The sequence below is a fragment of the Ctenopharyngodon idella genome, chromosome 16, assembly GCF_019924925.1.
Source record: "Ctenopharyngodon idella isolate HZGC_01 chromosome 16, HZGC01, whole genome shotgun sequence".
Lineage (NCBI taxonomy): Eukaryota > Metazoa > Chordata > Actinopteri > Cypriniformes > Xenocyprididae > Ctenopharyngodon > Ctenopharyngodon idella.
Genome location: NC_067235.1, coordinates 25,768,605 through 25,784,757, shown reverse-complemented (window position 1 = coordinate 25,784,757; position 16,153 = coordinate 25,768,605). Strand labels below are relative to the sequence as shown.

At 37.3% G+C, this 16,153-nt stretch overlaps 1 protein-coding gene across 1 annotated transcript; it reads left to right on the top strand.

Moving 5' to 3' along the window:
- Positions 1-46: 46 nt before the first annotated feature.
- On the top strand, positions 47-13,552 carry ywhabl (tyrosine 3-monooxygenase/tryptophan 5-monooxygenase activation protein, beta polypeptide like). Its single transcript, XM_051866683.1, has 6 exons — positions 47-211; positions 2,204-2,509; positions 7,756-7,879; positions 11,084-11,247; positions 11,360-11,455; positions 12,479-13,552. The coding sequence occupies exons 2-6, from the start codon at positions 2,216-2,218 to the stop codon at positions 12,536-12,538; spliced, it is 738 nt and encodes a 245-aa protein (XP_051722643.1). The 5' UTR covers positions 47-211; positions 2,204-2,215; the 3' UTR covers positions 12,539-13,552.
- Positions 13,553-16,153: the final 2,601 nt, after the last annotated feature.

Here is a 16,153-nt window from a genome sequence, read left to right as displayed (position 1 = left end):
ACTGGCTCTCGTCTCGTGCAATCACAGACAACTTGAAGTCAGCCGTCGCCTTGGTTACCTTTGACGTCACATGGCCCAGCCTTGTCTCGGCTCCTGGGGCTGGTCTGATTGGAGGGAAACCCCGTGGATTAGCTCGACCGCCCGTGAGAATCAGCTGTGAGCCGAGGTTAGCTTAGCTCCGACAGGACCATCGTTATTCCCCGACACTCAGGTAAGAGAATATGCAATATCGGCATAAATGCCTGGCGTGTTGGTCCTGTATTCATTGTTTTATTATTTTTGATGAGAAATGAGTTGTAAATGGCGATGGACGATGCAAGGCACAGGACTGAGTTGCGGATGCTAACGTGCTGAAAATGAACAATAAGCCTTTGCTTGGCAGATCTAGGCCGCCCCTTTTTGTTTCTTCCTCTTGGTGTGTTATCTGGTGTGAACGAGCTTACAGTTAAAATTCATCCCCAAAATGTTACGTTTTATTTTTTATATCTTAGTATGATCGTCAGTAACAGTTTTCCATATGCGTCCTTGTGTAAAATACAGTTTCAGTGCATTTTTTGGTGCTGAAACAAGCCGAAGCCTTTCACATGTCTGTGTTCTCAATTCTGCCACTATTAATTCAGTCAACTGTACTTGGTCCTGCCATGTTAACACATTTAGTGGAACTCAATAAATATACTTATTTATCTTCGACTATTTCGGGTAATTTGGTTGATAATTTTAGGCGAGCTTTCAACATGCATCTGGTAATCGAGAGACCCGCCAGACAAACGGCGCCGTCCATTTGCTTTATCAGCCTTACCTCCACATAGATAGAGATTGTTTAAATGATTAAAACACATTGGCGGTTTTTTGACATTACAGATAGCAGCGGGTTTCTTTGCTGAGGTCAGTCGGCCATGAAGATGGGCAGGGCAGACCTGTCTTCATCATATGGCTTAGCCAACAAGCTAACTTGGTTTTATCATGAAAACAGCGATAAATTATGTTATCATGACATTTTAGCTTGATACATTTGCCATACAGAGTACTTGAAAGAGCATCACTATTGCTTGTGTGCATTTCTCAATGAAATAGGCGTAATAAACAAGTCACAAACCTCTAGTATGGTGTTGCTGGTTAAGCTTTGTGTAGTCAGCAAGTCACTGAAAGCGACAGCGACGTATATTTTGGTCCCTCGCAACTTCAAAAGGGATAGTTCACCCAAAATTGTTATCATTCGCTTAAAATTGTTTCAGACGGACGGACAGCTTCAGTCGCCATTGACGATTATTGTATTTTTTTTTCCCCCATACAATGGAAATGAATGGTGATTGAGGCTGTCTTTCTGCCAAGCATATCTTTCTGTGTTTCACGGACTAATGGAAGTCGTACGGGTTTGAAACGGTATGAAGTGTAGTAAGTGATGACCGAATGTACTTTTTTTTTTCTTTTTTTTTTTGGTGAACCATCCCTTTAAGACATATGTAAAGCGCGTGAATGGCTAGCTATGGGAATTGGGCGTGGTTGTCGAGAACAGCACATCCGCATATTTCTTCGCACTGTAATGCGACCCTGTAGGGCAAATACTTATGGCCTAACTTTTTTTTAAAGCTGTGTGCAGGAATGGCACATAGAATTTTTTTTAATCAGATCTTTGGATGTTTGCAAAATGCTTTGTGGTTCAAGTCTTAAACCTGAAGTATAGTAGATTTTATGTGTTGTATAATGCATGAAAACAGTATATTAGGCATGTTACACAACATATTAAGCAATTGATTAAATATATGCACTGCACTGTCAGTAGTAGCAGCAGCAGCATTTGGGGTATCCTGTGTTGCCTGTGGCAAACTAATTGATTCGCTGCTGTGGAGTTTTTCAGCACTTTGCAAGGGTGATTGTCCAGTTGTCCAGATTATTTAGTTTCTATTCTCAGTAGTGGATTTAGCATCAATAATCAGACAGATGTCACCACTTGAACATCCAAAGGAAGTCTAATCAAGCAAACTAGTGAAATATTAAAGTGCATAGATTGTTATTCTTTTGGATTACTATTAAGTTAAGCTCAAGTTAATTCATTACAGTAGATTTGATTTGGTTAAAAGGAACATTTTCACATGTCTCACTTGATTTTGTGTAACACTAAACCTTTGGGGTGTAGTTGTAATTAACCTGTTACACCTAAAATAATTCAGATTGAGTGTCTGATTGAACTATTTCTCTTCAGCACTGAGCAGCCATGGACAAGAGCGAGCTAGTGCAAAAAGCCAAGCTGGCCGAGCAGGCAGAGCGCTATGATGACATGGCAGCCGCTATGAAGTCCGTCACCGAGGGTGACATTGAACTGTCCAACGAGGAACGCAACCTGCTATCGGTGGCTTACAAGAATGTGGTGGGTGCCCGCCGCTCCTCCTGGAGAGTGGTCTCCAGCATCGAGCAGAAGACGGAGGGCAGCGATAAAAAGCAGCAAATGGTCAAGGAATATCGGGAAAAGATCGAGAAGGAGTTGAAGGAGATCTGCAATGACGTACTGGTAAGAGTCTTACAATTGAGATAATCCCAGTCTTTTGGATTGCATATCTTACATTCTGACCCAGGGATACACACTATACACTCCTTCGCTCTTGTCCCTGTTTCTTTATTCCAAGTGCTGGTGGGTAACGTAGGTTGATAATCCTGCTTGCGTTAATTACTCATCATGAGCAAGGCCCTCTTTCAGCCAAGCCTATTAGTCCAGGCCTGATCTCATTTGTTCCAGCGCATGCACAGGTGTCCTTTCCCTGGGACAGTTATTGTAGCCCTCCTTGGATAATGACAGATTTAAGGGGTCAGGGTCTATTTAACCTCAGTTTCAGTCTTCAGCCTGTAGTTCCAGGTAATAAAATGCATGCAGGTAATAAAATGCTCAAACAAACTCTTTATTAAAATCACTGGACTACATAAAAAGAATTGACAAGACGTTTCGGTGTTCATCCAAACACCATCCTCAGTTATGAAAACACAGGAAGTAACTCTGGCAAATATACACCTATTAAAGTCACATGATTAGCGCACATGTAGAAGTCACATGACTGTTAAGTTAACCACATAGTATGCTCTTGAGGTGGAGCACACTGATCACTCCATACAGCGCCGTGGCATCTTTTCGAAAACAGCATTATAGACATGGGACAGATGATGTCTCAAACCCCCTCCTCTATTCAATGAGGGACACTCCACCTTCACATGAATCACTTCCTTTACACTTCTTTCAAACCTACACTGTCCAGAAACCTCATTTCTAAAAAAATAATTGACTCATAATGATGAGTCAGTTATTTGTATGTAGTCCAAGTGCTTTTAATAAAGAGTTTGTTTGAACAAGTAGTTTAATATAGATTTGACTTCACAGAATTAACATTGAATAGACTCTTTGTAATGAGGTTCCTGTATCCTTGCCTTACATTGTGCAGAATGTGTTTCAGTTTTATTTGTGCTTAAAAACAACATGTTTTCATCCGAAATGTGTGCTTGTGTCATTTAAGAAAAATTAGAGGTCAAACAAGCTATAGCATTTTCTATGATACAGTCTCTGGTTGGTCTAATGCTTGTAAACCAGTATACTTTAAATGTGAGGTCATACACAGATAGCAAGCTCACAAAATTTGTATATGTGGTGAAATTTTTCTCCAAATTTGAAGTCTGTGAATCCTTGTTGACAATCCATTTTACTTCTGTAATGCGATAGATTTGAAACAATGGTCAATGTGAATAAAATGTGTATGAAGAAATGGATTATAAAAAGTTGTCCTTTTCATCCCAAAATGGAGTCAGACTTAATGAATTGAGTAATGAAGTGGCTAAATATCTATTGGTCAGTGGGTTAACATTATTAAATAGCCCACATATCCTAAGTGGTGTTAGCAGGACAGGAAAGTTTCTAGAGGTATTAACTAGTTATTACATTTACACATAACAAATTATATATTGCTCACCTGTTTTTTGGCAGTAGTGCCAAAAGACTGGTGAATTGAACCTGTGACAAACCAGTGAGGGATTTGTTGTTAGTACATTACAGAAGATATGAATTTTAAGTTCACTTCAGCTCAGTAAGCCATAAGACAAGTCCCCCGAGTAACATGCTCATTCTGAGGGTTCGGCCAAAGTGAGAGAGGCAGCTTAATTAGCTTTTAGCAGCTGCTTGGGTGGGAGAGAAGAAGCTATGTAATGAGTTATGGGAAGTGAAGAGGCCTCCAGAGAGCATGAGGACGGCTGAACTCCGCAATGTAGCTTTGTTTGGATCAAACATGGGCACAGCAGAATGCTTTGACTACAGCTGCTTGTAGAAGTAGGGACTTTTTGTTTGGACAATATTTGTTTTCTTATCTTTCTTCATCACCAGGTCCTGGTGAAGATGAGCTCAAATCACAGGAGAATAAGGGTTTTGGCCGGGCGGTTTGAATTAAGGGAATGAATTGACTTTGTGTGCACATAGCATGAAAGTGTCTGAAGGCCACAGGGCTCTGTGTTACCGTACAGGTTGAGTCACCTCTAATCCCATAATGACAGCAGCTGAGCTCCTGTTTTTGGGCCACTGACCTGTAGCTCTCCACGTTACAGCCAAATGGACTTTTTACCTCCACCACTTCTGCATTTAAGAGAATGAAACGAGACTATGATGTCATGTGAATTCCTATGTATTATGTAACCTAATGTTGCCTTTAGTTCTTTAAAGTCTTTACACCGTGTCCTAACCAGGCATGATGGGACAAGATTTCAGTGGCAAATGTTTTTTTTTTCTTCACGCTAAAAGCAAAAGTGCTGTGCAATGCAACAAAATCAAAGCCAATCAGAAAAGTGTATGATTGTGTACCTCTGTTTCACACTCTCAATGCACAACACATGCCTCTTTATTTCCGTGAGCTTTCTCCAGATGACATCATTTCATGTGGAATGAGGAATTTGTTATATAATATTTAATTTTTCTGAATGTACTCATTTAGTCCTTTGTTCCCATGTTTAAACCAAGTAAATCCAAATTTAGTCTTAAGGTTTTTAGGAAAAATGAATCTATTTAGGTTTTTTTATTTTTATTTATTTTTTACTACACCTCTCTCTCCATGAATATAGCCATAGAAGCTGGCATGGCATTAAAAAAGAAAGAAAGAAAGAAAAGAAAGTTCCCATGTTTAACAAATACAGTGTCACTTTGTGTTGCACCTGATTAGGACTTTCAGAGAAGTTACCATTCCAAATTGTTCCTGGCAATTTAGGTGGAAACACGGCTTATGGTTAGTAAATGCTGTAGAAGTATTGTTCATTGTTAGATTATTCATTTCAACATTTAGGCCTACTAATACATTTTAAAGTTGTATCTCTTAACATTAATCACTGCACTATGAACTAACATGAATGATCAAGGTATAATTATTATATTAATATTTTTATTTATATATTTCATTTAAAAAGTACAGTACACTGTAATAAAGTTCAGCAGTATTTTACTTGGAATGTTATGTTTGTTTTCGTTCAGTATCCATTTTAAAAACTATTGGTTGATTAATCTGTTATTGGCCAGTGCAGTCCAACCTAGTTATCGTTATCTGTAAAATACACTATCTGTTGACCTCTAGTTATGAGGGTTAAATTGTAAAAATTGTTACTGCTCCTCAGTTAAAGCTGCAATATTAATAAAAATAATATCAAAATCACAATATGGATTTGTGTGATGACCAAAAGTCTTCTAATTAATTAAAAATATTACTGCTTAACTAAATATCACTGGTAATTACCTTACTAACTATTAATAAGCTTAGTTAACCTTACTAACTATTAATAAGCTTAATAAGTTTAGGTATTGGGTAGGATTAAAGGGATAGTTCACCCAAAAATGAAAATTTGATGTTTATCTGCTTACCCCCAGGGCATCCAAGATGTAGGTGACTTTGTTTCTTCAGTAGAACACAAATGATGATTTTTAACTCCAACCGTTGCGGTCTGTCAGTCGTATAATGCATGTCAATGGGAACTTCGTCTATAAGAGTAAAAAAAACAAAACAAGCAATCCAAATCCAAATTAAACCCTGCGGCTCGTGGCGACACATTGATGTCCTAAGACACGAAACAGTCGGTTTGTGCGAGAAACCGAACAGTATTTATATAATTTTTTACCTCTTATACACCACTATGTTCAACTGCCTTGAGCATCCGGTGTGTGAGGTCTGAAAATGCGCTCTGATGACGAAAGTGATCTCTCGTGCTTATACTTCAACTAATTTGATTCACAATTTTTGGTTTCTCTACCCAATATTTTTAAAAATTACAAATGCAATGAATATACAGGTGTCGGTACTCTGTATCGGCAAGTACCAAAAATGGTATTGGACTTGTTCTGGAAAAAGTGGTGTCGGTGCATCCCTATTTATATATCTATTTTTATTTTAGTTTAAAAATGTTAGTGGGCGAACTCCAGTGAATTCCATGCAATTGGCAATTTAGACTGTTAAATATTTCCGCTTGCCAGTTTTGTAACATATTCAAGTTGGTCACATGGATTCAGAAATCTGCTTGGTTTCAAAGTGTGTGAGCTGTGCTTTATACATCACTACACTATTGACAATAGACAATGGACCTTTTTTTTCCCCCAAAACATTTCACTGAAATTTTGCCAATAGGAGCACACATTCAACAAATTTACATTTGTGCCATTTAATATGGAAGAGGAAGTGAGTGACTTTTGGCAGACAAGTCACTTTATGATCACTGTCTACACATCAAATAAAAAGAAACCGCTCAGCTGACACAAGCCGCCGTGATCTCTCATCCTCATGTCTCGATGAAAAATTATGGGTTGGTGTTTATGCATAAATTGGGTATATGTCAGGATAAAGAGCTACATAATACAATGATGCTCTGATGCTATGCATTGCTCCCCACCATTGAAAGCACAAGTAGGTCATTGGTTCATCAGTGACATGTGACTTAACAAGGTTAAATGATTCATTTGAGTTGGAAAGCCTAAACGGTTCTTCTGGTTATGGAGATCTCTTGATTCTTTTGCACCTAAAAAGTACTATCATTTTGACATTTGATGTAATCAAGGTCACAAAACAATGAGATCCTTAAACATATGCTTCTCTGAACAGTATTTATAAGAATGACCTTGACAGAATCAATTAAATCCAATAAGATTTCCTTCATCATTAAGGTGGTTTGTTAGCGCATCATTGGAGAGTTTATGGATACTTGTATTGCAGTGATGACCCTGTGGTTCTGTTCAGGGTGGCAACAATCAGGCCAGTCGTATTGCGAACAAGCCCAGCAAGCTCAATGACCTAGATCCACAAGCACTAGCTCACACGGCATAGTCAATTTTCCCGTTCTCCCCTTCCCCCCTCCCTGCAATAGTAAGCCTCAGAAGCATCTGTGAAACTGCAGTCCTGCCACAAGCCGTCGGGCCTCTGTCACTCCTGAAGGCGATCCAAGGTTGTTGTTGTTTTAAAAGGCCTAGAATGCTGAAATTCTAGAAACCACATTGTTGGGTCTAAGTGATCATTTACTGAAAATGACATCCTGGTACTGGACACATTTTGCTATGATAGGTTTCATCTGGGCCTCTTTTCGCAGCAGCAGGTCGTCAAACAAGTTTTGCAGAACTCTATCTTATCTGTTCATCTCTTTACTACGGTTGACTTTTGTTCTGCTCGGGACAACTTCCCCTTTACTTCAAACATGCTGATAACAGGACATGAAACCGTTTGACAAACCGCTAATATCGTTTTTCCATTTTGTCTGTCGTAGGTTCTTCTGGACAAGTATCTCATCCCCAAGGCGACCCCAGCTGAAAGTAAAGTCTTCTATCTGAAAATGAAAGGCGATTACTATCGTTACTTAGCGGAGGTGGCTTTGGGAGAGGAGAAAAACTGTAAGCCATTCTGTTAAGTCTGTCCTTAATTTAGCAGGGATAGTTTACTAAAAGGGTTCATCAAAAATTCATTATTTACTTACCCAGATGTCATTTCATATCTGTATGACTACTTCTGTGGAACACTAAAAAAGAAATTTTTTTTTTTTTTTTTTTTCTTCATCCATACAGTGAAAGTCACTGGAGTCCAATTTAAGTCCAGTGGTTGTGGACTTCACTAGTCCACAAAAAAGATTCTTTTGTGTTCAATAAAATGCTAGATTGTCTTTTAAAATTTAAGTTTTGCAGTGAGTTTAGTTGATTAAAATTTACTAGGTGGGCTAGCACCTCTTGGAGCTCCTCATATCATTAAATCCTGTTAACAATGTCAGATGACGTTAGCTAGTTAGTCATGTAGGAGTTTGAACAATGCTGCATGGCTCTCAAAGCTGCGGTAGTGACTAGTCTCCATCACATGCCCATGAACATACTAACTTCTGCTAAAAATGTAACGTTTCCGCAAACCGTTGACACGAAGCCAAGCTTGAGAGGAAGTAAGGGGGTGGAAATCTCTAAAGAGGATCTGTTTTGGGGGGTGTTGAGCAGTTGTGGGCCATTCATAAACTTTGCCTCACACAATGAATAATTCAGTAGTAATTGTATCACATTTTTGGCTCAAAATACACTACTGTTCAAAATTTTTTTTTTTGAAAAATGAATACTTTAATTCAACTAGCATGCATTGAATTGTTCAAAAGTGAAAGTAAAGTGTTTTACTTTGTTACCAAAAAAAAAAAAAATAGATTTTTAAATAAATACTGCTCTTTTGAAATTTTTAAATCCAAGATTTCTGAAAAAAAAAAAAGTTTTCCACACAAATATTAAGCATCACAACTGTATTAACATATTATTGTAAGATGATAATAATAAGAAATGGTCCTTGACAATCAGCATATAAGATTGAATTCTAAAGGATTGTTATTTTAAATTGTATATATTTCACAATATTACTGCTATATATATATATATATATTATATAACTTACTGACCTGAAACTTTTGAATGATAGTGTAGGTAATTGTTACTGACCCCAATTTTTTTTTGATAGTAGTACACTAATTAACAGACATCATATTATCTTACTTTGTTCACAAGCTGGTTCTATTTATAGCAGATTCTATATAAACCTTAAAATGGTTTGCTCTCCATTGTCTGTCATGGTAGAGTCAGAAAGGAACAGGGCCACAGTGTGCATAACAGGAAGACTCTTACGGCTGCCTTCCTGTGCCAGGAGGTTGACAAACTCTCAGGGCGTAGGATTCAGTTATGGGGAAGAGAGAGAGAAAATAAAATAAAAGGAGGGTCTTTAGGTCTACAGGGGAAATGGTTAGTGGTCAGATTTCCTTCCTTCATTGGAACAGGTGCAGACATGTGAGTCCATCCACCTTATTGAATGAATGAGTGGGTGGATGGAGTTCCAGTACTGCTTCACAGCTTGTCAGATTCCTGTTCCGTCTTAAGAAGGAAATGGAATATAATTCCCTTTTTTTTTTCCTTTTTTTTTTTTCTTTTGTTTGGGAGTCTCACTGACAAGATCTAAAGGATTAGTTCACTTTCAAATGAAAATTACCCCAAGCTTTACTCACCCTCAAGCCTTCCTAGGTGTATATGACTTTCTTCTTTCTGATGAACACAATCAGAGAAATATTAATAAATATCCTCACGCATCCGAGCTTTATAATGGCAGTAATGCGCTACCAAACGAGTATGAGCTAAAGAAAGTGTCTCCATCCACATCCATCCATCATAAACACATTCCACGTGGCTTCGGAGGGTTAATAAAGGCCTTCTGAAGCGAAGTGATGCGTTTGTCTGGAAAAAATATCCATATTTAACAAGTTATGAAGTAAAATATCCAGCTTCCGCCAGACCGCCTTCCGTATTCTTCAAAAAGCTTACGCTGTACGTCCTACAACTTCCCTATTCAACTTACGGAACTGACGCGACACCAGTTCTGTTTTTTTCCGTAATTTGAATATGGAAGGCGGTCTGGCGGAAGCTACATATTTTACGTCATTACTTGTTAAACATGGATATTTTTTTCACACAAACGCATCGCTTCGCTTCAGAAGGCCTTTATTAACCCTCCAGAGCCATGTGGAATAAGTTTATAATGGATGGATGTGGATGGAGACACTTTCTTCAGCTCTTACTCGTTTGGTAGCGCGTTACTGCCATTATAAAGCTCGGATGTGTCAGGATATTTATTAATATTTCTCCGAATGTCTTCTTCAGAAACAAGAAGTCATATACACCTAGGAAGGCTTGAGGGTGAGTAAAGCTTAGGGTAATTTTCATTTGAAAGTGAAGTAGTCCTTTAATAAAGTTCCTTACAACTCAACAATAAAAAAAAAAGTTAACACTTAACAATATTAAGTTTTTGAGTGAGAGAAATTGAAAGTTCATACATCATTCAAGCAGTGCGAATTGAAATCTTATACCTAGTTCTATGTTGGAGAAACAGTCTGAAGATCTTGAGGTTTATAAGGAGCTTTGTGTCCACTAGCAGCAGAGACAATCAAAACGGTTCTTGGGCAGCACATGCTGAAAGCAGGGCAAAGACTTGCCTTCTACAGAGGGAAGGGATCTAAAAATGCATTATTCATAACCTGAAAGCCGCATATAAAATGGCAGATTGCAAAATTATTTCTGTGACGATTTAAATAATAATTATACAATTAAAATGATCATTTTAAACTGTTTCTTTGTTTGGATTATCAGAATAGCTTACAAATGATAGTTCGAATATATTGCATCTTTTTATTTTTAAATCCCCTGGCCTTAGTGCAAAGATTTGTAACACACATTATTACTTAATCATACCAACTTCAGAGTTTGTTCTTTAACGCCCTCTAGTGGAAAAAATGTAATTTCACTGGTTTAAAGTGTTGTTCATTTTGACTGACAATACTCTTTCTCCTGTTGCTTATATTTTGTTAAAATTTTAATTACTTTACAATATCACAAAAATGGTCCAAAATCAAATATTTATTAAATTTGCACGATTGCGAATGTGATTTTATGTAGATACTGACATCTCAATAAAACATCTCAAAGCTGTGTATTCTTAAAGCTGTTTATTCTTTAAGCTGAAACTTTTTTTTAATTATCAGATCCTGAATACATGCAACTACATTCATACACTTTTCCTCTTTGCATCTCCAGCTATCATTGCCAATTCACAGGAGGCCTACAGGGATGCCTTTGAAATCAGCAAGGCGGAGATGCAGCCCACACACCCCATTCGTCTGGGCCTTGCGCTCAACTTCTCTGTATTTTACTACGAGATTCTCAATTCGCCTGAGCAGGCCTGCAAGCTTGCCAAAACGGTAGGGTTAACACACACCCACATGCACAAAGGCTATTGAGCAAAATATTAGTGTTACAAAATATACTCGTATGTATCACTCATCTTGTTTTTGGTTTATCTTTTTCTCCCAGGCTTTTGATGAGGCCATTGCAGAGCTTGATACACTGAATGAAGAATCGTACAAAGACAGCACATTGATCATGCAGCTACTGCGGGACAACTTGACAGTGAGTTATCTTTAGTAGCAGGTTAAATCAAAACAATATGACACGTTAATTTCAGTCCTATTATTAAATGCATTACAGCACTGCATTATAGGTGTGTGTTATATGTGATATATACAGTCAAACCAAAAATGATTCAGACATTTGATATTTTTGATGTATTTTTACTAGTGGGTGCAGGACACTATAGTTCATTTATGTAAGTGAGAATAGCAAAATAAAGTAAACTGTGACATATTATACCCAAATATTCTTCATACAGTGGACTACCAGTAAAATTGATAAATTTGGAACCAAAAATTATTCAGACACTTTGACCTGACCATGTTTTGCTTAAGTGTTATCTGACATAATTAAGATAATTTTTTTCTGACACAATTTAACTCTGAGATCTTGTCATATTTTATTACCATTTTTTTAAACTATAGTGAATAAACTGTATTAATGAATGAAATGTTCAAGGTGTCTGAATAAATTTTGGTTTGTGTGTGTGTGTATTATATATGATTTTAAAAAACTTTTTTGCAATGTTTAATGTTTTACTTATCGGCCATAATAATGTAAATGTCTTTGAATTATGGTCATTAGTTTTTCTTAAAAAAATACAATTAAATCGCACATAACTATTTGCTATTTTATTTTATAGGAACAGTATTAAAAACAAATTTAGCTTTAGACTTGACTATAAATAAATATTTTAAAAAAATGTAAAAACATAAATTTAGCTTAAGACAAAAAGTAAATATTAAAAATAATAAATATAAACGATTATAAATGACAAAGTACACATTTACTTATTTGTACATAGTATACATGTTTGCACTAGATATAAATTTATTATTGTTAAAAGTAATTATAAGTAGTTGCTGTCAAATTCATATAATTTGTATCAAATTTTATTTTAAATAATTTATTCAGTATTGAATAGACAGCCCTACTTTATGTGAAAGTGTTTTAGCATTCTCTTAATAGAAGCAGGTGTTTAGGTGTTCATGACTAACTAGCCTCCTCTCCTCCATTTTTCAGCTGTGGACTTCAGATAACCAGGGCGATGGCGAAGACACCGAGGAGGGCCGAGAAAACTGAGTCTCGCTCCGTCCATCCTTCCCCTGTTATTCACCTGCCATCGTTCCAGCTCACCATCAACACTGAGACCACCTCATCGTCGACTTCTGTCTCTTTTAGTTCTTTTACTCTCGCGCCTTCCTTGCTTTCTTCCTTCCATGTCATTGTGGGTTTTTTTCTAAGGATTTGTGTAACGGGAGGTGGGTGGGAGGGGTTAAATAGGGGCGGGTGGGCGTTGGGATGCGATTGGGATGGGGGACTGGGAGGGGGATGAGGTTTGTCTGCTGTTAACCTTGTTTTCTCTGTGGGGAGCTCTAGGTTTTCGCATTAGCGTGGAAGAATGCGGGTGAGGGCAAGTTCTCAGCTCATGCAAAGTTGCAAGTCAAACCCTTTTGTTATTCGTATACTGTATGTAAATCTCTGTCAAGGAGTCTGTGCATTTGTCATGGTCATTATGTACACCTGCAGTTTAGCGTCTGCATTATAAACAGCCCTTGTCTTCGAGTAGAGGTGGGGATAGCAGTGCTAGTCTTTAGCTAGGAAAGAAGCAATGGCAGCGTCACAAGTCAAATAGTGAGCTGCTCGCTCGCACGTCATGTAAAATGATGGGCAAAAAAAGGTTACATTCCATTTATTGTCACTTTCAAGTTTCTTATTCCAGGCATTTGGTGTCCTGCAAATGGCATTTACTTATTCCCTGTTAATTACGAGGTATAGAGGATCCTAAGAACAAAGAGCACATAAGCTTGATACTGTATGACTGTACAAGCAACGCAGTAGGAAATACTAGTGTGGTTAAATTTTCCAATAATGGTTTATTTTGTTTTTCCTTTTTCCATTCATTTCTTTTGATACTTGCCTAATTTGCATGTGGCTATGAAGTAGTTAATATGGGGAGGAAAGGGAGTACTGTCGGGCTGGCTAGCTTTGTGTCATGTCTCTGGAATTTTCATACAGAACACCCAAGCATAAATGTTATTTGGAGGGAAAATATGTAATTTCATGTAAGTGGATTAAAAAAATAATTTAACACAATGTTTTTACTATGTGGTGTTTTTTTTTCTGACCATATTAGGATTTCAGGGCTTAAAGTTTTCCGGCACCGTCCCGGATCTCCGGCGTGCGGCGTTTGGCTGCGGAAAAAAAAAGAGACCTACAGGGTATGCATTGACGTCACTTTCCCGCCGGAACACGCTCCCTCAGCTGGACTGAGTGGCAAAAGAACCTGCTGCATGACTGGATTTAATAGGGGAAACTGCGAAAACGCGAGTAAAACAAACGATTACGCTAAAGGTTGGTCTCGAAAGTGTTCCTTATGACATGTCAAAGAAACCTAATCCATGGATATTGACATGCAGCCAGGAATCGTGTTTCCTGACATTTATATGTGCCTGATTTCGACGCCGGGGAAATACATAAAGCAAATTGGCCTGTGAATGTTTTCTATAACTACATTATAGGTAGGTCTAGCTGTTTCTGTGAATTGCAGCGACCTATTTGCTTATTTTTTTCCGTAGCTTTCAGCAGTCTGTTAAAATATACCTCAGATTTTGTGTCAAAGCTATTTGTACAGTCAGTCGCAAAGCTCTTTCCCGTTTTGGATGTATTTTGTGTGTTTTTCGCGGCATTCACGCTGAAAACCAATGCTGCCACTCAGTCTTTTGCCACTCAGTGGGCGTAACCGCAGTCATAATGATCGACGGCACGTCACGTGCATACCCACGTGCAGCCCCGCCCCCTTTCAGCGCTGCGCTCGTTGTCTATTGACTTCCGGTTTGTATTTCCACTGCGATCTTACGTGTTTATGAAAGAACTGCTCGTTTTAAAATCTTCTTTTAACATAAAAAAAGTACCTCAATGTTCCTCCTTGGCTAAATTCAATTCGACCATCAGTTTTCACACTTTCGTGTGAAAAAAAGCATCAAAAATTAAATATTTACAGTGCACTTTAGAATAAATTGAATAAAATGTGTATTTTTACAAGTGTGCTGAAATCAGGATCTTGCGCTGCAATGACTGACAGTTGCCGTGATTACAAAGGGAAAGCACGGTGCTCGCTTTCTGTGTAATTCATTCACAAGAAAAGTTGTTTTTCATAAGATTTTGTGAGTACTTCATACTTCACATTGACAAAATGTAAACCTAGCTATTTTATAAAGTTTAATATTTAGTCAAAAACGAAACTAATTGAAAAACGATTAGAGGAAATGGCTGATATATGCGCAAATAAATGCTACTCTGCCACCACCTGCTGGTTAAAGTGGTAATTATTGTCTTTTTTATTTTTAAATAAGTGTTTTCTATCAAATGTTGAATTTGCATTCTAATGCAATTCTGTGCATGTCTAATTACAGACACGGCATTTTTTAAATGGTCCCAATAGCTTCGTCTTTATTGCAATCAGTAAAACTGGTTTATTGGCAAATTAGGTAAATGTGATAACTGCATTAAAATATGAATACAACATTAAAAAGTCAACCACTGATGGTTTTGTGTCGATGTACAGCGAGTACAGAATGAACAGCTAACAGTTCACCGGAAATGCCAGAGCAGCCTTAACGACAACCAGGAAGTAACCGTGCATATAGTCCATTCTTTGACAATGTACAGAGCTACCGCAAAAACGGAAGTTCAAAGACAATATGAGTTCGCCTGAATGCTTCGTTTACATGTTAAAATCACTTTTTTTTTGTTGCAGGTATGGTGTTTGTGACGCGATTTATCATTCACGATCTCTCAACTGCTTGTAAATCTGTGTAAAATTAGCTAGTATTTAAAATGTCCTAGTATTTAATTTACCATAATTTCTTTTGAACAAAGCAGTTTCAGTAATTTCATGTTTTAGATTGTAGGTCGTCTTGTCAAAACTTGATATTAAAAACATCCTAAATGTTGTATGTGTTTGCACCATATTGTAGTGAGTAACCTTTCTTATTGCTGTTTTAAATGGCCAATCATAATCAGTCTGAGCCTGTCAAGGGCTAATGGCAAATCTAAAATCTAAAAATCCTGGGGGGAAAACTATAATGGTTTCCACAAAAATATATAGGAGTACAACTATTTTAATAACACTGATAATAATAAGAAATTAGCATATCAGAATGATTTCTGAAGGATCATGTGACAAAACTGGAGTAGACTGGAGTAATGATTGCTAAAAATTCAGCTTTGCCATCAAAGGAATACATTACACATTAAAATATATTAAATTAGAAAAGAGTTATTTTAAATTGTAATATTACCAGTATTACCCCAAAGATTTGAAAGTGTGTGTGCGTATATATTAATGTAAGCAAAAGCCCCCAAAAAGAGGTGTAACACTAAGAGATGTTTTGAGATAATTAGATTTCATTTCCTTTGTCCAAGACAATTCAGAGACCCAAGGCATAAAAAAATGTGTGCAACAATATATTAGTGTATTGAAACTTGATTCCATTTAGAAAATTACACCCTCTTGAAAGGAAAATATCAGCAAACATAAGTACAGTGTTACACACCAGTTTCTGAGGAACAGGTTCTAACCAAATATGTGTTAGTTAAAAAGAAGAGTACAATAAAGTTACTGGCCATTGTTTGAACATTTTTATAGCTGTTTTTGTGAATATTGCAAGAGAGCCAAAACATGTCCAAATGAAA

Excerpts from the sequence above, each read along its gene's own strand:
- ywhabl (XM_051866683.1), top strand. The coding sequence starts at position 2,216 with ATGGACAAGAGCGAGCTAGTGCAAAAAGCCAAGCTGGCCGAGCAGGCA. Across the intron at positions 2,510-7,755 it reads AGATCTGCAATGACGTACTG|GTTCTTCTGGACAAGTATCT; the intron begins GTAAGAGTCTTA and ends TGTCTGTCGTAG. Across the intron at positions 7,880-11,083 it reads TTTGGGAGAGGAGAAAAACT|CTATCATTGCCAATTCACAG; the intron begins GTAAGCCATTCT and ends TTGCATCTCCAG.